The sequence below is a fragment of the Microcaecilia unicolor genome, chromosome 2 (genome assembly GCF_901765095.1).
Source record: "Microcaecilia unicolor chromosome 2, aMicUni1.1, whole genome shotgun sequence".
In the NCBI taxonomy this organism is placed as follows: domain Eukaryota; kingdom Metazoa; phylum Chordata; class Amphibia; order Gymnophiona; family Siphonopidae; genus Microcaecilia; species Microcaecilia unicolor.
Genome location: NC_044032.1, coordinates 651,894,671 through 651,922,360, shown reverse-complemented (window position 1 = coordinate 651,922,360; position 27,690 = coordinate 651,894,671). Strand labels below are relative to the sequence as shown.

Genomic DNA, 27,690 nt, shown 5'->3' with positions numbered 1-27,690 from the left:
TGCATTAGGTGTGTATTAGCGGCTAACACAACTTAGTAAAAGGGCCTCAAAGTTAGTAGCACAATTATTTGAATACTGGGCCTGCTATATCTAAAGGTAAAATTAGTTCTTACCTGATAATTTTCTTTCCATTAGTCCCAACAGATCAATCCAGAGACTTATGGGTTATGTCCTTCTACCAGCAGCCAACAAGCTGCAGATAGCCACCTTCAGGGAGACAACTGAAATATCAGCAGAAAGCTGTGTTGAAATCACCCATTGAGACAAAGTTAGCTTGAAGGGAACCATAGAGATGAGGAACAAAGCAGAGAACGAACCCCTGAAGATGTCTGATAAGGACTCAGGCCCATGGGGGAATGCCCCCCCCAAAAAAGAACCTTGAGCCCATAACTTGAACCTATTCCCATATCCTGGACCTGGTAGAGAAAGTAAAACCTGACTTGGGTTGGCACCTGTTGCTGAGGGGCAAAAGAAAGAAAGGACTTCCCAAGCCTATATGGAACAGCACTCCCTGATAAGCAAAGATTTGTGAGGGAAACAGCTGACTCTTGGTGACACTGATTACCAATCAAAAGGACTGAAGACGAGTAGGTATCTTGGATGAAGTTTGCAGAGTCTCTTGATAGAGAGAGCAGCAAATCAGCCAGTCATCAGCTATGGATGAACCTGCAATCCATCCTCACAAAGGAAAGCTGCCACCATGACCTTGCAAAAATGTCCTCGGCAACATGGAAAGGCTGAATGACATGGTCATAAATCGCTAAGATCCCTCTGCAGCAAGGAGCACTGGGAATATGAAAGTAAGTTTCCTTGAGGTCCAGGGAGGCTAGAAACGCCCCCCACCAGACAGAACTATTACGCATTGCAAGGTTCCCACTGTGAAAAGTTGAACTGTAAACACCCTAGACACTTATGATGTCCAAACTCAGCTGGAAGGAAGCTCCCTGGTTGGAACCACAAAGCAAAGGGAACAACTTCCCATTCCCCAATTGCAACTGGGGACAGACTCAACTGTGCCTAAAGGAAGGAACGTTGGCAAGAAGGCAAGAACTGCCTGACAGCGTTTGAGCTTGCATGTACGTAGACTCCAAGAAAAATCTGTAGTGAAGTCCAGGTTGTAACTGTGCAATAGAAAAACAAAGACACATCTGAGCTGAGGTAATCTTGGTCCACCCCTCCTGAAACCAGTACAGGAGTCCTGCCTGAGGAGTGAACTGAGACTCCATCATTGGAAGATGCAGCAGGAATAGGTTGACCTGGAGTTGAAACAGAGCTCATTCTACCAGCAGCCAGGTGGCTTGTCGTAGTGGAAGTGGAAACCCTGAAAGTGGTTTTCCTGGCCCCACAAAACCTACGACAAAACCTAGCGGATTAAAAATCATCCTTAAACTCATCCCCTGGCAATCTCCAAGACTTGGAAGTTACCCAACTTACCTAGATCTTCTCCAGTCCCAAGATTACTTCCAAAAGGCAGGTTGCCAAATGTGACTTGGAAGCCACATCAGTGGTTTGATGCCTCAGCCAGCGCTAACTTCTTATAGATAGGGACAAGAATTGTCTGGTGTGACTGTGCACTATAACTGCTGTGCATTGGTGCCAACAAGTGCGGCTGAGAACCAGAGACAGATGGTGCAGCAGAATATGGCTGTTGCACCATTGCGCACTACAGATAGCAAGCTGCAGTGGGTCATAAAGCAGTACCCCTAGAGCTCTATGCTTACTCTCAATTGATTGCAACAACTATTAAGCTACCTCTAGAATGAAATACCTCCTTGACCACTCCTCATGAAATTCAGGTATCCCATACCATGAAAAGATGCCAAAAACACCATAGAAGCAATCAGAAGTACCGGGTACACTGCAGATACCGGGGTAGCTGAGGCCAGTATGCAAAGGTGTGACCAGTATCAGTGTGCAAAGAGAGAGAGAAGGGCAATCTTTAGTACTGTAGAGTTCTGATAACTGTTCCAGTCATGTAAGAACTACTTGGCCAGGCAAGCAATAAGAGAATGAAATAAAATATGCCCCATTGGAAACCTAGCTGAGCCCACAGTCTAATAGGAATGGATAAAACCAGCTTTGAACCTGTAACCTTCAGGCTGAAAGGCCAGCCACCCTCCTGAATAAAACTAGTTTGATGTAAACAGTACACACAGAGCAAATGCCACCAGGGCAGCACAGAGGGTGCAGAATTACCATGGAAACCGAGAGAAACCTGAGAGATCTGCACTAGCCTCAAAATGTAAGATTTCTCACAGAAACATGGAATCAACAGCCCTAAGACTAACTAACTAAACAAACTGTACTGCCATGCTCTGAGAAAGGGGAAGAGGGAAAGAGTGGAAAACCACACTGCGAACGCCTCTCCGGTACTATTTAAGCCACACTGTGCTTGCAAATAGATGGGAAAATGTGGGATACAAATGCAAAAAATAAATAAAACCTAGAGTAGGATCCCTAATCCTGATCCCTTTCTCCCTTCCAGTAATCATGTACACATCCTGAACCTCCTCAAGGAGGGTCCAGAAATATTCTTAGTGGAAATCACCTAGTGAAGCACAGGCTTCTCTACCAGAAGACTTTACAAGCTGCAGCTTAAGGCTCTCGCTGCCACAGAACAGCTGCAGGGGACTAATGGGTCTCCGACCTCACCCCTGGAAAGCTGTGGGAGACCTGAGGACTCACAGAAGTCTGCAAACCTCCCCAGGCCTCCTTTCTTAGAAGCCCTTAAATAACCAATATGAAGAAACTGGGAGTGATCCACACCAGTTCCCCAGTCACATTTCTGAAAAGCCTACATATAAAACTGCCTGAATCGCAAGCAGATCAGGCCCCAGGGGAGCGCTGGAGCTTCAGCATTGCCATGTGGAGTGGCAAGAAAGATGGCGCCATCAAGCACACACGCACACCCAAGAAAACAACCGCCCTGCGCCCACCAAAACGAGCTGGGAGGGAAGGAGCACACCGCTCCACGGAGTTGGGCTGTACATTACAGACCCACCTGTTTGAAAAGGAATACCCTAAGGACCCAGCTTAAGGGCCTAAATCTCTACAGAACAACTTAAACAAACCTTATAATGTATACTATACAGCTCTCCTTCTCTACTATTCCTAACTGTTGTCTAGATCTATAAACCTTATAAGACTATAACATCAACCTGCATTTGTTTCTATACCGGAGCTGGCGAATGCCTTCACGGTACTATGTAAGCCACATTGAGCCTGCAAATAGGTGGGAAAATGTGGGATACAAAATGCAACAAATAAATAAATAGAGTGGATCTCCAGCATGGGAAACTGCAGCAGCCCAGTGGCTCCCACACTGGGAGCCGCTTTTGCTCTGTCCACTGGCATAGATAGGATAATGACAACTCACCCCCTCGGAGTCCTCACACCATTCAGCCGGTACTGAAAACCGGCATGAGCTTGCCGTGCTGGACAAATCTCAGACTGAGGAGATTTTTTAAACTGTGCTCAAACAGCATTTCTTTTTTTTTTCATTTAAGGCAGGAGAGGACGCCACAGCAAAAGAAACCTCAGACTCCTTTTAAAGCCAGGAGAGTGAGAACCACAAACCCCAGTCAGACAGAGAGGAGGGGTTAAAGGGGGAGGAAGGGAGGGACCTGGCACCACCAGGTGTGCACCCAAATCCCAGGCCACCTCAGACCCCAGAAGCTCAACTAGACCCAGGGGACCAGGCCAGGAGCCAATCAATCCAGAGCTGCACAGATATGACCATCCACCTGGTAGATAGAGAGAATACTACTACTTAACATTTCTAGAGCGCTACTAGGGTTACGCAGCGCTGTACAAAATAAACAAAGAAGGATGGTCCCTGCTCAAAGGAGCTTACAATCTAAAGAACGAAATGTCAAGTTGGGCAGTCTAGATTTTCTGGGTATAAACTTCCTGAGCCCCTACGTCTTGCCCCATCCTTGGCCACCTTTAAATCTAGACTGAAAGCCCATCTCTTTAACATTGCTTTTGACTCGTAACCACTCGCCTCCACCTACCCTCCTCTCCTCCTTCCCGTTCACATTAATTGATTTGATTTGCTTACTTTATTTATTTTTTGTCTATTAGATTGTAAGCTCTTTGAGCAGGGACTGTCTTTCTTCTATGTTTGTGCAGCGCTGCGTATGCCTTGTAGCGCTATAGAAATGCTAAATAGTAGTAGTAATCTGTTCTCTTCTCCACTACTGCCAACTCCAGACTTCGCGCCTTCTGTCTCGCTGCACCCTACGCCTGGAATAAACTTCCTGAGCCCCTACGTCTTGCCCCATCCTTGGCCACCTTTAAATCTAGACTGAAAGCCCACCTCTTTAACATTGCTTTTGACTGGTAACCACTCGCCTCCACCTACCCTCCTCTCCTCCTTCCTGTACACATTAATTGTTTTGATTTGCTTACTTTATTTTTTGTCTATTAGATTGTAAGCTCTTTGAGCAGGGACTGTCTTTCTTCTATGTTTGTGCAGCGCTGCGTACGCCTTGTAGCGCTATAGAAATGCTAAATAGTAGTAGCAGTAGGTGCCGAAGGTGACATTGAAGAGGTGGGCTTTGAGCAAGGATTTGAAGATGGGCAGGGAGGGGGCTTGGCGTATGGGCTCAGGGAGTTTATTCCAGGCATGGGGTGAGGCGAGGCAGAAAGGGCGGAGCCTGGAGTTGGCGGTGGTGGAGAAGGGTACTGAGAGGAGGGATTTGTCCTGTGAGCGGAGGTTACCGGCGGGAACATAGGGGGAGATGAGGGTAGAGAGGTAGGGAGGGGCATTCTATATATGTACATTCTATAACAGAGTAAGCATAATCCTAATACTACTACTACTACTTAACATTTCTAGAGCGCTACTAGGGTTACGCAGCGCTGTACAGTTTAACAAAGAAGGACGGTCCCTGCTCAAAGGAGCTTACAATCTAAAGAATGAAATGTCAAGTTGGGGCAGTCTAGCTTTCCTGGGTAGAGGTGTAGAGGTTAGGTACCACACCTGTTCACTTCTAAATACTGTTTATCTGTATCAGTGGTGGATATTGATTACTTCTATACAGACTGTGTTTATTCTACTGACAGGAAGTCAGATTAGTTGGAGTCCTTTTTGGTTTTTTTTTAATCTACCATTTTAACCTTTAATCACTAGAAGCCAATGCTTCATCCGTCTCCGCTACCTGTCTCCAGAGAGTCGGTCACGGTCAGGCTCAGGGCTCCGGCCGCGGTCTCCGTCCCGGGAGAGCTCCCCTCGGCAGGCCCGGGCCTGTCTCTCCCCGGCTGCCCCCGGCTCTTCCTCCGCGAGCCCGACATGACGGATGGCTGGAGCGCGCGACGCAGCAGCAGCAACTGCAGCAGCGCGCGACGTCTTCCACAGAGTAACTTCCGGTTCACAGCAACAACTTCCGGGCCGTAACGTAAGCAACAACAGCAGCTGCAGCAGAAGTTTATGGCAATCACGGTTCTTGGCCGGCACCAAAAGCCGAGCGGAAGAATTGGTTCTAACCTGTTAAATTACTGCTTTGGAATATCGAAGTATTTCTCTCCTTTTTCCGTTCTCAGAGCTACTTTTCGTTCCTATTCTCCCAGGGCTGGAACTGCATCAAGGCCTTGGACCTCACCTAAGCTTCTGTTAGGACCTATTTGCTAACGCTCTGCTGGGGATGTTCCCGCGATGCTCGGCCTCTGCTTTCCTTCCGTTCAGGGTCCCAAAGCACAGTCGTTGCATGGCCCTGCGGGAGCCTCCCTCTTCCCTACCTCTGGAAGCGCAGCTGGATAAGTTCGGGGGAGTCACTGTTCACCTGCCCCAGGACATCCCCACTGTGCACGAAGCGGCCTTTCACAGCTGGCTACAGGGTAACAGACTGAAGAAATGCTCAGCCCCTGCCCTGACTCCCGTGGGGATTCAGGATTATCAGCGCTGTTTTCAGGGATCAGTGGAGAAAGATGGGCACCCTCCTCCAGTGGACATTTCTGCGCTGGGGGTGAGCATAGGGTTACCATATGGGCCAGAAAAAAAGAGGACACATTGATCCAGGCCAAGCAATGGAAGTACAACCCAGACTGGCTCAATCTGTCCGGAGCCATATGCAGCATAAACATCCATTTTTATAAAAAGAAAACATATATAATATCAATGGCTTCAAAGCCTGCATATTACTGGTTACCTTTGCAACCTTAGAAGAATAACAGTATTATAGTAACATAGTAGATGATGGCAGAAAAAAGACCTGCACAGTCCATCCAGTCTACCCAACAAGATAAACTCATATGTGCTCCTTTCTGTGTATACCTTACCTTGATTTGTATCAGCCATTTTCAGGGCACAGACCATAGAAGTCTGCCCAGCACTAGCCCCACCTCCCACCACCGGCTCTGCCACCCAAGCTCGGCTAAGCTTCTGAGGATCCATTCCTTCTGAACAGGATTCCTTTCTGTTTATCCCACGCATTTTTGAATTCCGTTACCATTTTCATCACCACCTCCTACAGCAGGGCATTCCAAGTATCCACCACTCTCCGTGAAAAAATACTTCCTGACATTTTTCTTGAGTCTGCTCCCCTTCAATCTCATTCCATGTCCTCTAGTTCTACCACCTTCTCATTGATGGAAAAGGTTTGTTCGGATTAATACCTTTCAAATATTTGAACATCTGTATCATATCACCCCTGTTTCTCTTTTCCTCCAGGGTATACATGTTCAGGTCAGCAAGTCTCTCCTCATACATTTTGTAACGCAAATCCCATACCATTCTCGTAGCTTTTCTTTTCACCACTTCAATTCTTTTTACATCCTTAGCAAGATACGGCCTCCAAAACTGAACACAGTACTCCAGGTGTGGACTCACCAACGACTTATACAGGGGCATTAAAACTTTTCTTCTGCTGGTCACACTTCTCTCTATACAGCCTAACAACCTTCTGGCTACGGCCATCGCCTTGTCACACTGTTTCGTCGCCTTCAGACCCACAGATACTATCACCCCAAGATCCCTCTCCCCGTCCGTACATATCAGACTCTCACCACCTAACACATACGTCTTCTGTGAATTTCTACTCCCTAAGTGCATCACTTTGCATTTCTTCGCATTGAAATTTAATTGCCAAACCTTAGACCATTCTTCTAGCTTCCGCAGATCCTTTTTCATGTTTTCCACTCCCGGGTGTCCACTCAGTTACAAATCTTAGTATCGTCCGTAAAAAGGCAAACTTTACCTTCTAACCCTTCGGCAATGTCACTCACAAATATATTGAACAGAATCGGTCCCAGCACCGATCCCTGAGGCACTCCACTACTCACCTTTCCCTCCTCTGAGCGAATTCCATTAACCACTACCCTCTGGTGTCTGTCCGTCAACCAGTTCTTAATTCAGCTCACCACGTCAGGTCCTATCTTCAGCCTGTCCAGTTTATTTATTTATTATATTTGTACCCCGCGCTTTCCCACATACAGCAGGCTCAATTCTCGGCGGCCATTTTGAATCTCGCCGAGACCGTCAGGCAGCAATGCATACAGGAGGATGGAGAGCAGCGCGCTGGGCAGGAAAGAGGGGGCTCTTTCCTGCCCCGACGTCACTAGACCACCAGGGAAGATCGCGTGAGTAGGGAGAAGTGGTGACAGGGCCGGGGGGAGGGCGGGATTTGGACAAGACGCACCGGAGCACCTAGGTTTTAGAGTTGGGAAAAAGGAAAAAAAAAATTTCCTATTTCCCTCCTCTAAGACCTAGGTGCGTCTTATGGTCCGAAAAATACGGTAGATTGGGAGGGAATTGGTAAAAGGATGGAGGGGAGAAGATAAGGGATTTGAGGATAAGGTCAAATGTGTCATTGGGGTCAAAGTTAGTGTCGACGTCATAGTAGGAGTATCGTAAGTGGGCTGGTAGAATTAAATTGGTCCAGTAGGGTAAGCTTGCTTGAAAAAATGGGACTTTAACATTTTCCTGAAAGGAAAATAGTTGTTAATTACTTGAATGGGTCCAAAGTTGACTACCCAGGAAGGAGAAACTACATGCATAGTATGTTTTGTATTTGATACCTTTGCAGTTGGGGAGGTGTAAATTGAGGTATGTTCGTGATGAAATTGTTCTATTTCTAATTGGAAGGTCAATCAAGTTCATATAGCTGGGGGACTCTCCTGATATGATCTTACTAGCCGTTGAGCCCGTAAAAACGGGCTGGTATTGGGGTTTTCCTTCCTTCCCCCTCCCTCCCTCCCTCCCCGTGAGGTCGCCACCGCTACCGTCCCCCCCCCCCCCCCAGAGTCGCCGCCATCCCTCCACCCGGCCCGGGCCCTCTCTCTCTCCGCTACTAAACTTACACATTCATTTGCCGGAACGCAGCACGCACATCAGCTGAGCTACCGTCGGCCCTTCTTTCTCTGCCTGTGTCCCGCCCTCCTGTGACGTAAAGTCAGCGAGGGCGGGACACAGGCAGGGAAGGAAGGCCGACGGCAGCTCAGCTGATGTGCGTGCTGCGTTCCGGCGAATGGATGTGTAAGTTTAGTAGCGGAGAGAGGGCCCGGGCCGGGGGTGTGTGTGTGTGGGGGGGGGGGTAACGGTAGCGGCGGGTGGGGGGGGGGAGCGGTATCAACCTCGGCGGCGCAGTTTCCCTCTCTGTCCTGCCCTCGTCATCACGTATTGACGCGGGGGCGGGACAGAGAGGGAAGTCTCTACTGCGCATTTGCGAGTGAGTCGTTCACTCGCCGTTTATATGTTTGATGGATCATTGTATGAACCTTGAAGTATATTCTCTCTTTGATGGGGAGCTACCTGTTGGGAACCGTGTCAAAAGCTTTGCTGAAATCTAAGTAGATTACATCTATAGCACGTCCCTGATTCAATTCTCCGCTCACCCAGTCAAAGAATTCAATGAGATTTGTTTAGCACGATTTACCTTTGGTAAAACCATATTGTCTCGGATTTTGCAACTTATTGGCTTCCAAGAAATTCACTATCTTTTCCTTCACCATCGCTTCCATTACTTTTCTAATAACCGAAGTGAGGCTTACCGGCCTGTAGTTTCCAGCTTCTTCCCTATCCCCACTTTTGTGAAGAGGGACCACCTCCGCCGTTCTCCAATCCCACGGAACCTCTCCCATCTCCAAGGATTTATTAAACTAAGAAGACCCGCCAGAACCTCTCTAAGCTCCCTCAATATCCTGGGGTGGATCCACCTGGGCTTTGTCCACCTTTAGATTTTCAAGTTCATACACGCTTTCTTCAGTGAACGGTGCTCTATCCACTCCATTCTCATTTGTACTTTCCTTCTCCAGGATTTTCTTTTGTGAAAACAGAACAAAAGTATCTATTTAGCAAATTTGCTTTTTCTTCATCATTATCTACATAGCGGTTCGCAGCATCTTTCAGTCTCACAATTCCCTTTTTAGTCTTCCTCCTTTCAATAATATACCTGAAGAAATTTTTGTCACCCCTCCTTACATTTCTAGCCATTTGTTCTTCCGCTTGTGCTTTCGCCAGATGTATCTCTCTCTTGGCTTCTTTCAGTTTCATCCGGTATTCCTCTCCGTGTTCCTTTTTTTGAGTTTGTCTGTATTTCAGGAACGCCAACTCTTTAGCCTTTAGTTTCTCAGCCACTTGCTTGGAGAACCTATCTCTAGAGCTGTATTGAAATGCACCAGAAATGCCCCAAACCACAGAAATAATGTCAGAATTAAGTCTTATCTCTGTGCATCCCACTCCACAGGCAGAAGCAGAGACTTCGAGGAATGTTCTCACCAGCAGATGCTTAGTCCACACCTATGCTTTAATAATGGTCTGTGGACTTTTTCTTTAGGAAGCCATCCAAACCTTTTTTAAACTCCGCTAAGCTAACCACCTTTACCACATTCTCTGGAAACAAATTCCAGAGTTTAATTACACGTTGAGTAAGAAAATGTTTCTCCGATTCGTTTTAACTTTACTACATTGTAGCTTCATCGCATGCCCCCTTGTCCTAGTATTTTTGGAAAGCCTAAACAGACGCTTCACATCTACCCATTCCACTCATTATTTTATAGACCACTATCATATCTCCCTTCAGTCGCCTTTTCTCCAAGCTGAAGTGCCCCAGCCGCTTTAGCCTTTCCTCCTAGGGAAGTCGTCCCCTCCCCTTTATCATTTTTGTCGCCCTTCTCTGCAGCTTTTCTAATTCCACTATATCTTTTTTTGAGATACAGCGACCAGAATAGTGTTTACTAGAGGCAGAATTACCGCCAGGCTGCTGCGTTAGCCTGGCAAGCCTACAGTAATAGGACCCCTTAGAGCTTTGTCTTCAGTCTTTTTCAAGGCAAAGTTATTTTATGGCTTGTTCCATCATTTTGTGCTAAAATTGGTTTTTTATTTCCTATAAATCAAGAAATTGTATTGCTAGTTCTGTGCCATGATCCTAAGAATGAAAAAAAAAAGAACACTTTTTTAGATGTTCTGAAAGCTTTAAAGAGCTTTTTTTTTCTTTATGGAGTAAGCAAAGGAAGGTCTTCTGGTAGTTGGTATGAATAGTCTAAAGAGAATCCACATATAGTGGAGAACTCAATAGATCCCACGGGTCGTGAAACAAAAAATAAAGAGGTGGGAAAAAAAGTCAGGCTATCCAAAGGATGGTGAGTATTTATCTACTGAAATCATGGATGGAGCTCCAAGCTATGACCCTGAATATATATCTGCTGATTTATGTGTCCCCAAAACAAAATTCAACGAGAAAGGGATGCTTTATGGCCTATTCATACCAACTAAAAATAAAAAATAAAGAGGTGGGAAAAAAAGTCAGGCTATCCAAAGGATGGAACCAAATGTTTTTTTGTAAAAAAACAAAATTTATTAATCTTTAAACAAATAATGATATAACAATAACACATTAAAATTGAGTCAATTTTAATGTGTTATTGTTATATCATTATTTGTTTAAAGATTAATAAATTTTGTTTTTTTACAAAAAAACATTTGGTTCCATCCTTTGGATAGCCTGACTTTTTTTCCCACCTCTTTATTTTTTATTTTTAGTTGGTATGAATAGGCCATAAAGCATCCCTTTCTCGTTGAATTTTGTTTTGGGGACACATAAATCAGCAGATATATATTCAGGGTCATAGCTTGGAGCTCCATCCATGATTTCAGTAGATAAATACTCACCAGTGGTGCCAAGTTAGGAAGAACATAATAACATAGTAAATGACGGCAGATAAAGACCTGAACGGTCCATCCAGTCCGCCCAACAAGATAAACTCATTTTACATAGCATGTGATACTTTATACCCGAGTTTGTCCCTGCCTTTCTCAGGGCACAGACCGTAGAAGTCTGCCCAGCACTCTCCTTGTACTAAAAGTTCTGATGCTAACATGGAAGCCCCTTAAAGAAGGGTTCTTCAAACTGCAATCAGCCACTGAAGTGGTTTCTTTTATATGTGTGAGAGTGTAATGGAATAATAGTTTTAGCATCCATTACATTCTGAAAAGTCTCACACACTCTGGATTATTACTAACTACTACTAACTAGCATTTCTAAAGCGCTACTAGGGTTACGCAGCGCTGTACAATTTAAACATAGAAGGACAGTCCCTGCTCAAAGAGCTTACAATCTAAAAGACAAGAGAACAATCTAAAGACAAGTGAACAATCTAGAGGACGAGTGAACAGTTAATCTGATAGGGTTGATAGGTTGGGGCATTCTATATATCTCGAGCGGTTAGGCGCCGAAGGCAGCATTGAAGAGATGAGTTTTAAGCAACGATTTGAAGATGGGTAAGGAGGGGGCATGGCGTATGGGTAAAGGAAGATTGTTCCAGGCATAGGGTTATCCCTCCCAGATTCCTGCAGTCTTAGTTACTTTGTTATGCTAGCTGCTACATTCTGCACCTTTTCATCTGCACGTGTGACCATGCTCTAAGTTTTGATTTTATGTTCGTCACATCTCTTTAATATTATGACAATGGGGAAATTCTTAGAACAAGGAAAGAAGTCAGTGTGCTTTTCATATCATTCAAAGCAGCAGGAGAAAACTTGAAGAGAAGTCTTGAACCCTGGAGGGGAAGAGCCACTGTTCTCTCTCTACATATGTTGCAGAGGGTGTGAAAATGAATTGAGCTTAATAGATAGTAAGAGAGTATTCTGTATCATCATACGAAATGCATAAACTGCCCTGTTAATAGTAACATAGTAAATGACGGCAGATAAAGACCTGTACAGTCCATCCAGTCTGCCCAACTAGATAAACTCATTTTACATGGTATGTGATACTTTATACCCGACTTTGATTTGTCCTTGCCTTTCTCAGGGCACAGACCGTAGAAGTCTACCCAACATTTTTCTTGTACTAAGTTCTGAAGCTAACATGGAAGCCCCTTAAAATTTACACTCCAGCCCATCCCTATCTATTCAGTCATGATCAGGGCATAGACCGTAGAAGTCTGCCCAGCTCCCGTTTTGTTTCCAATTACCGGCGTCACCACCCAAACTCCACTAAGATTCCAGAGAACCATTCCTTCTAAACATAGTAACATAGTAGATGACAGCAGAAAAAGACCTGCATGGTCCATCCAGTCTGCCCAACAAGATAAACTCATATGCGCTACTTTTGTACCTTGATTTGTACCAGTCCTTTTCAGGGCACAGACCGTGTAAGTCTGCCCAGCACTACCCCCGCCTCCCAACCACCAGCCCCGCCTCCCACCACCGACTCTGGCACAGACCGTATAAGTCTGCCCAGCACTACCCCCGCCTCCCACCACCGGCTCTGGCACAGACTGTATAAGTCTGCTCAGCACTATCCCCGCCTCCCAACCACCAGGCCCGCCTCCCACCACCGGCTCTGCCACCCGATCTCGACTAAGCTCCTGAGGATCCATTCCTTCTGCACAGGATTCCTTTATGCTTATCCCACGCATGTTTGAATTCCGTTACCGTTTTCATCTCCGCCACCTCCCGCGGGAGGGCATTCCAAGCATCCACTACTCTCTCCGTGAAAAAATATTTCCTGACATTTTTCTTGAGTCTGCCCCCCTTCAATCTCATTTCGTGTCCTCTCGTTCTACCTCCTTCGCATCTTTGGAAAATGTTTGTTTGCGGATTAATACTTTTAAAATATTTGAACGTCTGTATCATATCACCCCTGTTTCTCCTTTCTTCCAGAGTATACATGTTCAGGTCATCAAGTCTCTCCTCATACGTCTTGTAACGCAAATCCCTTACCATTCTCATAGCTTTTCTTTGCACCGCTTCAATTCTTTTTACATCCTTCGCAAGGTACGGCCTCTAAAACTGAACACAGTACTCTAGGTGGGGCCTCACCAATGACTTGTACAAGGGCATCAATACCCCCTTTCTTCTGCTGGTCACACAGCCTAACAACCTCCTAGCTACGGCCACCGTCTTGTCATACTGTTTCGTCGCTTTCAGATCCTCAGATACTATCACCCCAAGATCCCTCTCCCCGTCCGTACCTATCAGATTCTCCCCGCCTAACACATACGTCTCCCGAGGATTTCTATTCCCTAAGTGCATCACTTTGCATTTCTTCGCATTGAATTTTAATTGCCAAACCTTAGACCATTCTTCTAGCTTCCTCAGATCCTTTTTCATGTTTTCCACTCCCTCCTAGGTGTCCACTCTGTTACAGATCTTAGTATCATCCGCAAATAGGCAAACTTTACCTTGTAACCCTTCGGCAATGTCACTCACAAATATATTGAACAGAATCGGTCCCAGCACCGATCCTTGAGGCACTCCACTACTCACCTTTCCCCGAGCGAATTCCATTCACCACCACCCTCAGGCTACTGTCCGTCAACCAGTTCCTTCCAGTTCACCACTTCGGGTCCTATCTTCAGCCCATCCAGTTTATTTAAGAGCCTCCTGTGGGGAACCGTGTCAAAAGCTTTACTGAAATCTAAGTAGATTACGTCTATAGTTCGTCCCTGATTCAATTCTACTACTACTACTATTTAGCATTTCTATAGCGCTAGAAGGCGTACGCAGCGCTGCACAAACATAGAAGAAAGACAGTCCCTGCTCAAAGAGCTTACAATCTAATAGACAAAAAAAAAAGTAATCAAATCAATTAATGTGTACAGGAAGGAGGAGAGGAGGGTAGGTGGAGGCGAATTCAAAGAATTCAATGAGATTCGTTTAGCACGATTTCCCTTTGGTAAAACCATGTTGTCTCGGATCTTTCAACTTACTGGCTTCCAGGAAATTCACTATCCTTTCCTTCAGCATCGCTTCCATTACTTTTCCAATAATCGAAGTGAGGCTTACCGGCCTGTAGTTTCCAGCTTCTTCCCTATCACCACTTTTGTGAAGAGGGACCACTTCTGCCGTTCTCCAATCCCTCGGAACCTCTCCCGTCTGGAAGGATATATTAAACAAATCTTTAAGAGGACCCGCCAGAACCTCTCTGAGCTCCCTCAATATCCTGGGGTGGATCCCATCCGGTCCCATGGCTTTGTCCACCTTTAGCTTTTCAAGTTGTTCATACACACTCTCTTCCGTGAACGGTGCTCTATCCACTTCAATCTCATTTGTACTTTTTGCAGTCCATCGCGGTCCTTCTCCAGGATTTTCTTCTGTGAAAACAGAACAAAAGTATCTATTTAGCAAATTTGCTTTTTCTTCATCATTATCCACATAGCGGTTCGCAGTATCTTTTAGTCTCACAATTCCCTTTTTAGTCATTCTCCTTTCACTAATATACCTGAAGAAAATTTTGCCACCCCTCCTTACATTTCTAGCCATTTGTTCTTCCGTTTGCGCTTTCGCCAGTCGTATCTCTCTCTTGGCTTCTTTCAGTTTCATCCGGTATTCCTCCATGTGTTCCTTTTCTTGAGTTTTTGTGTATTTCTGGAACGCCAACTCTTTAGCCTTTATTTTCTCAGCCACTTGCTTGGAGAACCATATCGGTTTCCTTTTTCTCTTGCTTTTATTTACTTTCCTTACATAAAGGTTCGTGGCCCTATTTATAGCTTCTTTCAGCCTGGACCACTGTCCTTCCACTTCTCGTATTTCCTCCCAGCCCATCATCTCCTTCCTCAGGTATTCCCCCATTTTACTAAAGTCAGCACGCTTGAAATCCAGAACTTTGAGTTTTCAGTGGCCGCTCATCACTTTAGCTGTAATATCAAACCAAACCGTTTGATGGTCACTGCCGCCCAAGTGGGCACCCACTCGGGTATTTGACACGCTATCCCCATTTGTGAGCACCAGATCCAGCGTCGCTCCCTCCCTCATGGGTTCCGTCACCATTTGTCTGAGCAAACCACTTTGGAAAGCATCCACGATCTCTCTACTTCTTTCCGATTCCGCAGACGGAACCTTCCAATCTACATCAGGATTCCTTTGTGTTTATCCCACACGTTTGAATTCCATTACCAAAGCAGCAGCGGCGGCAAGGGGAGCAGGAGCAACGCGGTGCGAAGGCGCCCCAGTGTAAAGCACCGAAGGATACAGAACAGGACAGCAGCAGAAGACCGAGCCTGCAGCCCTCCTCCGATTCCTACCTCCAGCCACTGGTGCAGCCCCCTCATCTCACCATAACAGCCCTAACTTACCTATGAAAAGACAGTGCCATATATATTACACTGGGCTCTGGTGTGCTGGTAAATATTTAACAACAGGCTCTCTCTCCGGTCCACTTTGCGCTCCCCTCATCCACCTCTGCGCCCCCACCAAATTGCAGAGCTGGCTATAGCCAGGAAGAGAGCCTGGGGGGGGAGGGCAATACATTACTCCAGGAAAAAAAATTAAACATGAATTAGATTGGAACCTGGGATCATTTAATCTGGGATAAAATGCCATAAATAAATAAGTAAATAAATATAAACTTTTACTGTTGAACACCTGATTCTCAAAGTGGACATATTCCAAACGCTATAATGAAAATAAAAGGTTTTTTCTACCTTTGTTGTCTGGTGACTTTGTTTTTCTGATCATGCTGGCCCAGTATCCGATTCTGCTGCTATCTGTCCTCTTAACTCCGTTTCCAGGGCTTCCTTTCCATTTATTTCGTTACTTTCCGCCTTTCTTCATTTCTTGCCCTACATCCATAAGTAAAAGCTCGGTCTTCCGCAGACTTGACTGTCCAGTGGATCCAACTTCTGCCTATTTTCTTTATCCATGTGCAGTTTTTCTCCTCTCTTCCTTTTCCCTCATCTCATATCCTTCCTCACTCTTCCCTCCCCTCCATCCATGTCCAGCATTTTTTCTGTCTCCCTTCCCTCTCCTCCATCCATGTCTAGCAGCCCTCCTCTCCCCCCTGCCCTCCGCTCCATCCACCCATGTCCAGCAGCTCTCCTCTCCCCCCGCCCTCCCCTCCATCCACCCATGTCCAGCAGCTCTCCTCTCCCCCCCGCCCTCCCCTCCATCCAACCATGTCCAGTGACCCTCTTCTCCCCCCTGCCCTCCCCTCCATCCACCCATGTCCAGCGACCGTATGCCATGTTGTCAGTATCTTACCACCCGCCAAAGTTTTCATTGGAAAATTAATTGCATTGCAAATAGGTAGATGGGTTTTGAAAATGGTGGAGACATGAATTTTTGCATCCTGTTACATCACCATCTTTTCAAGTGTCTGAGGAGTGCCATATCCTTCCATATTCCAGAGTCTATCAAGCAATGGAAAGCAGAGGGCAGAGCTGCAGTGTGGCTGCACGTTCCCATCTTGCAGAGCAGATTTATAGCGGTCGCAGCAGCCCAGGGCTTCAAGTTTCACCATGCAGAGCTCAACACATCCACACTCACACTCTGGCTGAGAGAAGGCCAGAGTAGGTTGCCAGGGTTTGCTACTCATCAAGTTGGAGTTGCAGGTCAGTTCAAAATAAATTGCAAACTATATGGTACCCTGATTTTATTTTAGTATTTATTGCATTTGTATCCCACCTATTTGCAGGCTCAATGTGGCTTACATAGTTTTGTTAACATTGTCATTGCAGGGTGACAGTTACATTTAATATTGTGCAGAGGTTAAATAAGGGTAGAAAGAGGAAGGAAAGGAGTGATTAAGGTAGTTATATTAGGTGAGCTATCTTGACTGAGTGGGTTGTCGGGTGAATTAGTGTGGCTATTAGTTCTCATTGTATGCATTGTTGAAGAGATATGTCTTTAGAGATTTGAGAAAGATATTTGTTTCATCGATTGTTCTCAGGTCTGTAGGTAGTGCATTCCACAATTGCGTGCCCAGGTACGAGAATGTGGTAGCATGCATCTGCTTGTACTTTAGTCCTTTACAGCTGGGGAAGTGTAGGTCGAGAAATTTGCGGGATGATCTTGTGGCGTTTGCAGATTAATACCTTTCAAATATTTGAACGTCTGTATCATATCACCCCCGTTTCTCCTTTCTTCCAGGGTACACATGTTCAGGTCAGCAAGTCTCTCCTCATATGTCTTGTAACGCAAATCCCATACCATGTTTTTAGCTTTTCTTTGCACCGCTTCAATTCTTTTTACATCCTTAGCAAGATACGGCCTCCAAAACTGAACACAATACTCCAGGTGGAGCCTCACCAACATCTTATACAGGAGCATCAATACCTCCTTTCTTCTGCTGGTTACACCTCTCTCTATGCAGCCTAGCATCCTTCTGGCTGCGGCCACCACTTTGTCACACTGCCTTCAGATACTATAACCCCAAGATCCCTCTCTCTGTCTATACATATCAGACTCTCATGTTGTTATCCGTTCATTTCCTAGTCAGTGTAGGCTATTATGGATATCAGATGCGTTTAGATTTATTCAGAACTTATTGTTGTATCTGTGCTTACGGCTTTGCAAATGCTTTTTGCCTCTTTGCCTTCCCTTTTGCCATTAGGAGATTTTACTCTTCTCTCTGCTCCACCTTTTCATGTGTCTAGGAGAGAAACACTTGTAAAATCAAAAATTAAAAGTTTTGTGCTGGTGGGAAAATGGGAAATACAAATGCAATAAATATGTCATCCATGTTTTGTTTATATACGGTTTTACATCATTTTATTGTATTATGTAGAACTGCCAAGGGGGCCCAATCTTTGAGGGAGATTTAAGCTTCGCTCCCCTGCTCTGCCTTACTGTGCCCAGTCAAGCTCCCAGCTTTCCTCAGTCACACCCCCAGACCCGCCCTTTCCACATCTGGCTCCACCCCCAACACACCTGGCTGCAGCACCAAGAAACCACCTCGGGCAGCACGAGATGCCTTAATAAAATGTTGTCTCTGCTGCTGCAGGACAAGTAATCTCGCAATAAGAGCTGTGAGATTTTGCAGCTCTTGTTGAGAGACTGGTCCCATCTGCTGCTGATGGAGAGGGGAGACTGCTTAGCAGGAGATCGTCACTTCACGCCCCCCCAAAAGTGGGAGTCTCCTGCTGAATGTGGGAGACTTGGTAGGTCTGATTATGTATAGCACTCCACACACGTTTATCCTTCAGTAGTAAAGAAATACAAGTAAATCTATAATATCTGGGTAGATGACCACCTGAGCACTGGTGATGATCAATTGATATGTGGTTTGATATAACAGTCACAGAGATGAGGACTAAGTCTTGGATTTCAGAAATACTGACTTTGGTAAAATGGGAATATACCTAAATGAGCAGGAGGTGGCTGAAGTGGAAGAATAATGGTTAAACTGAAAGAAGCTGTTGTAATAGCAACACATCTATAAATCAGGAAAGTGAGTTTGGATTTTAGTTTTAATTATTTTCCTTTTCCAAATCTGAGCTCGAGGTGAGTAATGCATTCACATATAGTTAATATCTTTTCCACCGTGAGCTGAGTGATTTCTGAATACATTGGGTATGGAAGGGCTGGTTTTAAGGTCTCTGTATTACAGTAGTGACCAGCAGAGGGCAGCAGAATGAAGCCGTTAGGCAGGCTGTATTCAGTGGACATGTTTGAACATGTTTTCCAAAGGTTGGCCAACCTCAGCATCAAATGATGAAGCTCTGAGAGCCAGATACACAAAGGTCCCGTTAAGGATCCGTCTGCGTTTCCAAATCAGTAACAATTTACCAATTTAGAAACACAGAGGGATTCACTAAGAAAATCGCGTGGAAATGAGCTGCTCGTTGCTTTTGCGACACAGCTCATTTGCATGCAATATAGGGAAAGCAAGTCGGTGAGCTGAGCATGCGCAGAACAGTCAATCGCTATGCGTGGCTGCTCTGCGCATGCTACAGATGGCTCTTATACACGCAAACAAGCTGTGTCTATGATAGCAGTAGATCTACCCTTTTTTTTTTTTGGCAGACACAAAAGCGCATTTTCTTTGGATAGACATACCTGTATTGCAGCTCTGCTGCTCTCCGCTCTTCTGTGAGGAATCAGCAGCATCACCAGGGCTTGGTTCCACTCCCAGCTGTTCCTGCTGCTTCCTTCTATTGGCTGGCTGACATCCTAGAATGCCCATCTCCCTGAAAATGGACTCTCATTGGCTGGCTGCTGTCCTCCTCCTCCCTGTAGGACTTCCCTGATGACATCACTTTAGAGCTGTGAACTGATTGGATCCGAACTTCCTGGTGTCCCCCCTCCAGTAATGAGTGGGAGGGACATCCCAGGCTGATGCTGTCCAATTGGTTTAGCCCCTCTCTGTGGAGGGGGACACCAGGAAGTTTGGATCCAATCAGTTCACAGCTCTAAAGTGATGTCACCAGGGAAGTCCTACAGGGAAGAGGAGTTGGGACAGCAGCCAGCCAATGAGAGTCACCATTACTTTTATGCTTTACATTTCAGTACTCCCCCCCCCCCCCCCCCCCAATTTCTTGCTAGTAAATGTAATTTGAAAAAGAAACATATGTGGCACGGCTTTCATACACGCAAAGGTGCGTGTAAGCTGTTACACTGTTTTTTTTTTTTGTGCTCCATCTTCCCTGCCTTGTTTCTCCCCTTCTGCTACTTGCAATAATGAAGAACCGGCAGGTCCACACCTCACGTTAAAATTTCCACGGTAAAGGTAGGGACTGCTTTTGTGCATGGGGTTGCATTCACATTATAATAAAAATTAGCTCATTTGCATTCCATTTTCGTTAGCTGCTACCGTGATGGGAAAATGGCTCGGAGAATCCTTTTGTTCATGTCCCAGTATACTACTTGCGCGCTAAACTGGCTAGAACCAGTTTTAAAACCACGTTGCTGGCTCGTTAAGTTTAGTTCATCTGGCCCTGAGTTTATTATCAGGGAAAGCCAGTAAATTCAGTATGAAGACAGTAACTGTCATTCCTTGTGGCTACGAAGCTTGGATTACAAGTTCATGAAAGAAGATTGGTGACATTTGAGTTTGCGTAGTTCAAAAGGAAAGATTTTTCATATCTTTTCAAACAAAAAGTTTCAGGAATCACTGACGTCTGTACTCCAGTGATTCCACTTTAGAACAGATGGCCTTGCATGCACCCTCTGATTTGTATCGCATGTATACAGAAAATGAAAATAAAAGCTTTTCCAACCTAAAAAAAGGGATTTCTTATAACAACATCTGAAGGACCTGGCCAGAGTTTTTTTTTTTTTTTTTTTTACTGTAGGTTTGATACCCAGGAATTAAATGCAAGGGATTGCTATGTGTTTCAAATATCCACAAAGACATACAGAGAACCTATAATGTGCTCCTTATGTAGTCTCCCTAGCACCCTTTATCTTTATATATGACAGCATAATCCTTGTATAAGGTTACCAGACATCCCTGATTTTTGAGGATTGTCCCCCGATTTCAGACCCCTGTCTCTGACTCCTCCTTGTTTGGCAATCATCTGTCCCCAGTTTTAGTAATGGGTACAGATGTTCCGTATTAGTAGTTTTCATTGCCGCATCCCCTCATATGGTCCATCATCTTCCTGTCTTGCCACCTCCACCCCCCCCCCCCCCCCCCCCCCCCGCTGGCGTTAGTCCTTCCCCTCAAACTTCCCTTTGCGGCTCCCAACTAGAGGCGGACTGACAGCAATCTGGGCTCCTGGGGCAGTAAAGGTCATTGGGGCCCCCTCCCCTCCTGCACATTTCAGCCCCCCACCATTATTTCCAATACTTCCCCTGCACACTAGGAAGGGAAGGGTTAGGGTGGTAGGGCACAAGGAAAATGGTACATCATATACAAGGGTAGGTTGGGTCCTGAAGGGCAAAGGTCCGGCTTACATCTCAGAATTCTACAACCATGTTGATATTCGCGATTTGGTTAGGATAAGATTGATTTTTTTTTTTTTTTGGGGGGGGGGGGTAGAAGGGAAAAGGGAGAAAACTTGATGATGAGGAATTATTAATGGACTTTGGTAAAAGTTTGATGTTATCAGACTGGACTGGATTTGCTGTAGTTTGTTTGTTACAAATTTACATAAGAATGTATTGTCGGATTTTGCGATGTCATCAATAAAAAATTAAACAGAGTAGTATTTGCAGTATTCTGGAAATATATGCAGTATTTTAACATTTGGCTCCCCAGTCCAGCATCTTCTTGTTGACCATGTGAATAGTGATGTTCAAACACCACTTTATCAGAAATCATGTGGTTAAAAGTAACCATAACATAATTTGCCTATCAGCTTTTTTGGTAGGTTTCCAAATAGTAACATAGTAGAAGACGGCAGAAAAAGACCTGCATGGTCCATCCAGTCTGCCCAACAAGATAAACTCATATGTGTAAACCTTACCTTGATTTGTACCTGCCTTTTTCAGGGCACAGACCGTACAAGTCTGCCCAGCAGTATTTCCCGCCTCCCAACCACCAGTCCCGCCTCCCATCACCGGCTCTGGTACAGACCGTATAAGTCTGCCCTCCCCTATCCTTGCCTCCCAACCACCAACCCCTCTTCCCCCCACCTGCTCCGCCACCCAATTTCAGCTAAGCTTCTGAGGATCCATTCCTTCTGCACAGGATTCCTCTATGCATATCCCACGCATGTTTGAATTCCGTTACCGTTTTCATCTCCACCACCTCCCGCGGGAGGGCATTCCAAGCATCCACCACCCTCTCCGTGAAAAAATACTTCCTTCAGATCTGCTGGCCTGTAGTTTATTCTTCAGTCACCAAACATGTTTGGAATATGTATTATCAGTATTAGCTATATCTAATAGAGCAGCAAGCTGAGAACCAGGGAAGCCAGGGTTCAAAACCTGCTGCCGCTCCTTGAGAACCCTCCATCGCTTCAGGTACAAACTTAGGGGCCCTTTTTCAAGGGCATATAAGGGAGCTACTGCGCGTCCAGCATGCGCCAAATCATCATTACTGCCCGGATACTGCATGCCCCGGGTGGTAATTCTGAATTTGGCGCATTCTGAAAACACAAGGTAGTAAATATTATGTATTTTCTACCGCATGGTGCTTACCCAGCGGTAAACGGCAGTGGACGCGCGCTGCACGCCATCACCTGGGTAGCGCGTGAGACCTTACCGCTAAGTCAGTGGGTGGCAGTAAGGTCTCAGGCCGAAAGTGGATGCATGCTGGCTTTTATTTTTTGCCACACATCCATTTTCCAGCCCCTTAAAACAAGGCCCTATTCCCAGGACGCGGCAAAAACTGGCCCGGTGTGTGCCTAAAAGACGTGCGCAAACTGCCGCAGCTTAGTAAAAGGGTCCCTTAAGGCCTCTCTTACTAAGCCAAGCTAGCGATTCCCGTGCTGCAAATGAGAGGAATTGAATGGGCTTCTTCTCATTTGCCGCTCTGGGAATTGCTAGCGAGGTTTAAAAGAATATAACTCACCTTGATCTACTGAGAAGGTGTGATCCAAACTCAAAATCCAGTACCAGGCGTATTGTAAAGTAATACAAAAACACTACAAGTCACTCAGGTCTACAGAGCAATTCTGTCATGTCATATAATAGCAGTAACTTCTACGAGTCGCACAACAAGGGACGACTTCCCTATGAAGAAAGACTAAGGAGGCTAGGGCTTTTCAGCTTGGAGAAGAGACGGCTGAGGGGAGACATGATAAAGGTATATAAAATAATGAGTGGAGTGGAACAGGTGGATGTGAAGCATTTGTTCACGCTTTCCAAAAATACTAGGACTAGGGGGCATGCGATGAAACTACAGTGTAGTAAATGTAAAACAAATCGGAGAAAATATTTCTTCACCCAACGCATAATTAAACTCTGGAATTTATTGCCGGAGAACGTGGTGAAGGCGGTTAGCTTGGCAGAGTTTAAAACGGGGTTAGACGGTTTCCTAAAGGACAAGTCCATAAACCACTACTAAATGGACTTGGGAAAAATCCACAATTCCAGGAATAACATAACATGTATAGAATGTGTGTACGTTTGGGAAGCTTGCCAGGTGCCCTTGGCCTGGATTGGCCGCTGTTGTGGACAGGATGCTGGGCTCGATGGACTCTTGGTCTTTCCCAGTGTGGCATTACTTATGTACGTACAGTGTTGAATATGCTGGGGCCTAGGGCAGAAATCTTGCAGGAGGCCTATATCTTTTCTTACATTTTGATTGTGCCAATGTTGTCTTTATAGGTCTTCTAGTTTCCACTTCTTGAAGCATTGCAGTTGGCAGAAAATGCTATTGCTCGAAACTTAACATGTTTTTCTCGTTTTGATCCTGTTACGCCTGCTCCTATTCCTTTGCATTGCTTAAGTATCACGTCTTGTATTAAATTTAAGATTTTTGATTTTGTTTTTTAAGTCTGTTCATGGTTTGGCAGCTCCCACTGCTTCTTTGATGTTGACACCATTTCTGTCTGCTAGGCCTTGCGTAGTTGTGTACGTAATGGTTATGTGGATCCCCGGTGCCAGGACGATCAGGAAGGAGAAAACTCAAGCTGCCAAATTATGGAATGCGCCTCCAGATGATTTACCAGAGATGATGAGTAATTTATGTTTGCGTGTTAAAGTTAAGACCTTTTTTTTTTTTCTATTTAGGCAACCCTTTTCTGTTTAGTTCATTTTAGCTGTGTTGTTTGGTTTGTGAATATTATAAACTGCCGAGAACATTGTGGATCTGGCAGGCTATAAATGTCTTAAATAAATAAAGAATAAATGAAAACGTTGGAAAAGAATGAAATTTAAAAGTGAGAGAAAACTAAAACAATGAAATAAAAAAAAAGAAACCACCGAGAAAAGAACAGACATGATCCAGACACACTCGAGAAAGTTTGAAAACTTTTTTTTTTTTTTTTTTTGGAAAGAAAATATTCCAGCGTTGGAGAAAGTTTGAACTGTATGTAATTGTGCTGGTAAATATTCACAGAGGCTGTACCTAAGCCATCCCAATATAGTAGGGGCCTTTGATATGATTAGGGAGAGAGCACATGAGGTCAACATTCATCTCTGTCTGTGACTCTGGGACTGATGCAGAAAGCCCCACAGTAGAGTCAGCTCAACTTGCAGCTTCTACTACAAAATTAATAAGAAACTGCTATGCAGTAAGCAATAAGCATGCGAATTACTACCGTGTTAAAAATATGGCAGTAATCTGCAGCTCATTGCCAAATACCCACCTTTCTTGTCAGTGTGTGAGTGGTGATTGGTTCATGTACTGACAGGAAGAGTGACATAAAAAAAAAAAACCAAGCTGCTGGGACCTGATCTGACCCAATCTACCCCTCCCCCCATCCACAACATTAAAATATTCCCTGGTAGTCTTGGGCCCCCTCTCACCCACTTCTTTAAAAAAAAAATCCCTAGTGTCTAATGGCACCTCTCAGCCCCATCCTAAGCCCCCTCCCTTTGTCACTTGCTTCTGCATCCAGTTGTACCTGACCCCGCTTGCTGCATCCTGGAATGTTCTAGGATGCACCGTGCAGGGTCAGTCTGCCAAATAAGGAAGTTTTTCCCTAATTTGGTAATCTGGGTGGAGACTACCAGATAAGGAAAAAATTCCCTTATGTGGCAGAGTGACCCTGCTCAGTACATTGGTGCTGCTTCCTTTTCAGGTGTGCCTTGGGAGGTGGGGCTGGGGGAGGAGTTGAGAGGTGCCTCTAGACACCAGGAAATTATTTTTTAAGTAGTTGGGGGGGGGGGGTGGCACTAGAGATTGTTTTTTAAGTTTTAATAGCTTTGTTAATTTCGATCATTAGGCATATAGATAGCTGGGTGGCTGGTGGACGTGAGGATCGCCTGGTGACTTGCCTGCCTGGTGCGAAGGTGGCGGACCTCACGCGTCACCTAGATAGGATTTTATATAGTGCTGGGGAGGAGACGGCTGTCTTGGTACATGTGGGTACTAATGACATAGGAAAATGTGGGAGAGAGGTTCTGGAAGCAAAATTTAGGCTCTTAGGTAGAAAGCTGAAATCCAGATCCTCCAGGGTAGCATTTTCTGAAATGCTACCTGTGCCACGCGCAGGGCCCAAGAGACAGGCAGAGCTCCAGAGTCTCAATGCGTGGATGAGACGATGGTGCAGGGAGGAGGGCTTTAGATTTGTTAGGAACTGGGCAACATTCTGGGGAAGGGGGGGCCTATTCCGAAAGGATGGGCTCCATCTTAACCAGAGTGGGACCAGGCTGCTGGCATCGGCGTTTAAGAAGGAGATAGAGCAGCTTTTAAACTAGAAATGGGGGGAAGGCCGACAGTCGCTCAAAAGAGCATGGTTCGGGATAAGGTATCTTTCAAAGATATCACCATAACAGGGAAGATAGAGTATCCTGATAGTGAGGTTGCAAAAGAGATTGTAGTAGATCGGGTATCTTTAAATAACAATAAAAATCAGACAAAAGATTGCCAATTAATACTGTCAAGTACTAAGCATGATGTACTTAGGAACAACAAACATAGTTTGAAATGTCTATATGCGAATGCCAGGAGCCTAAGAAATAAGATGGGGGAGTTGGAATATATTGCACTAAATGAAAAATTAGATATAATAGGCATCTCTGAGACTTGGTGGAAGGAGGATAACCAGTGGGACACTGTCATACCGGGGTACAAATTATATCGTAGTGATAGGGTGAATCGGATTGGTGGAGGGGTAGCATTGTATATTAACGAGAGCCTTGAATCAAATAGATTGAAAATTCTGCAGGAAACAAAACACTCCTTGGAATCACTGTGGATTGAAATTCCATGTGCAAAGGGGAAAAGGATAGTGATAGGAGTGTACTACCGTCCGCCTGGCCAGGACGAACAGACGGATGCGGAAATGTTAAAGGAAATCAGGGACGCAAACAAACTAGGCAACACAATAATAATGGGGGATTTCAATTACCCGCATATAGACTGGGTTAATGTAACATCTGTACACGCAAGGGACACAAGATTTCTTGATGAAATCAAGGACAGCTTCATGGAACAGCTAGTTCAGGAGCCAACAAGAGAAGGAAAAATACTAGACTTAGTCCTTAGTGGTGCTCATGATCTAGTGCAGGGGGTAACGATACGAGGGCCGCTTGATAACAGTGATCATAATATGATCGGTTTTGATATTGACATTGAAGGAAGTGAAACTAGGAAATCAAGTACGCTAGCGTTTAACTATAGAAAAGGTGATTACGACAAAATGAGAAAAATGGTGAAAAAAAGACTGAAAGGAGCAGCTCGCAGAGTAAAAAACTTGCATCAGGCGTGGATGCTGTTTAAAAACACCATCCTGGAGGTTCAGGACAAATATATTCCACGTATTAGAAAAAAGGGAAAAAAGACTAAACGTCAGCCGGCGTGGCTAAACAGTAAGATAAAGGAAATCATTAGAGCCAAAAAACAATCCTTCAGAAAGTGGAGAAGAGAACCAACTGAAAGTAACAGGATAGATCATAAGGAATGCCAAGCCAAATGCAAAGCGGAGATAAGGAGGGCAAAAAAGGACTTTGAGAAGAAATTAGCGTTGGAAGCAAAAATACATAGTAAAATTTTTTTAGATACATTAAAAGCAGGAAACCGGCCAAAGAGTCGGTTGGGCCGCTGGACGAAAATGGTGTTAAAGGGGCGATCAAGGAGGACAAAGCAGTAGCGGAGAAATTAAATGAATTCTTTGCTTCGGTCTTCACCGAGGAGGATTTGGGGGGGACACCGGTGCCGGAAAGAATATTTGAAGCGGGGGAGTCGGAGAAACTAAACAAATTCTCTGTAACCTTGGAGGATGTAATGGGTCAGTTCAGCAAGCTGAAGAGTAGTAAATCACCGGGACCTGATGGTATTCATCCCAGAGTATTAATAGAACTAAAAAATGAACTTGCGGAGCTACTGTTAGAAATATGCAATCTGTCCCTAAAATCGAGTGTAGTACCGGAAGACTGGAGGGTAGCCAATGTTACTCCGATTTTTAAGAAGGGTTCCAGAGGAGATCCGGGAAATTATAGACCGGTGAGTCTGACGTCGGTGCCGGGCAAGATGGTGGAGGCTATTATTAAGAATAAAATTGCAGAGCATATACAAAAACATTGGCTGATGAGACAAAGTCAGCACGGATTTAGTGAAGGGAAGTCTTGCCTCACCAATCTAATGCATTTTTTTGAGGGGGTAAGCAAACATGTGGACAATGGGGAGCCGGTTGATATTGTATATCTGGATTTTCAGAAGGCGTTTGACAAAGTGCCGCACGAAAGACTCCTGAAGAAATTGCAGAGTCATGGAATCGGAGGTAGGGTATTATTATGGATTAAGAACTGGTTGAAAGATAGGAAGCAGAGAGTAGGATTGCGTGGCCAGTATTCTCAGTGGAGGAGGGTAGTTAGTGGGGTCCCGCAGGGGTCTGTGCTGGGTCCGTTGCTTTTTAATGTATTTATAAATGACCTAGAGATGGGAATAACTAGTGAGGTAATTAAATTCGCCGATGACACAAAATTATTCAGGGTCGTCAAGTCGCAGGAGGAATGTGAACAATTACAGGAGGACC

At 45.1% G+C, this 27,690-nt stretch overlaps 2 protein-coding genes across 2 annotated transcripts in view; one reads left to right on the top strand and one right to left on the bottom strand.

Moving 5' to 3' along the window:
- Positions 1–5,317, bottom strand: part of SPATA5 (spermatogenesis associated 5) — a 488,555-nt gene extending 483,238 nt beyond the window's left edge. The window contains 1 exon segment of the mRNA XM_030191768.1: positions 5,163–5,317. Within this exon segment, the coding sequence (XP_030047628.1) occupies positions 5,163–5,295 (133 nt within the window). The 5' untranslated portion in view covers positions 5,296–5,317.
- A 116-nt stretch (positions 5,318–5,433) lies between these two features.
- The window catches only part of NUDT6 (nudix hydrolase 6), an 89,995-nt gene continuing 67,738 nt past the window's right edge, over positions 5,434–27,690 (top strand). The window contains exons 1-2 of the mRNA XM_030192261.1: positions 5,434–5,838; positions 16,567–16,770. Coding sequence (XP_030048121.1) covers positions 5,646–5,838; positions 16,567–16,770 — 397 coding nt within the window. The 5' untranslated portion in view covers positions 5,434–5,645. The remainder of the gene's footprint in view (positions 5,839–16,566; positions 16,771–27,690) is intronic.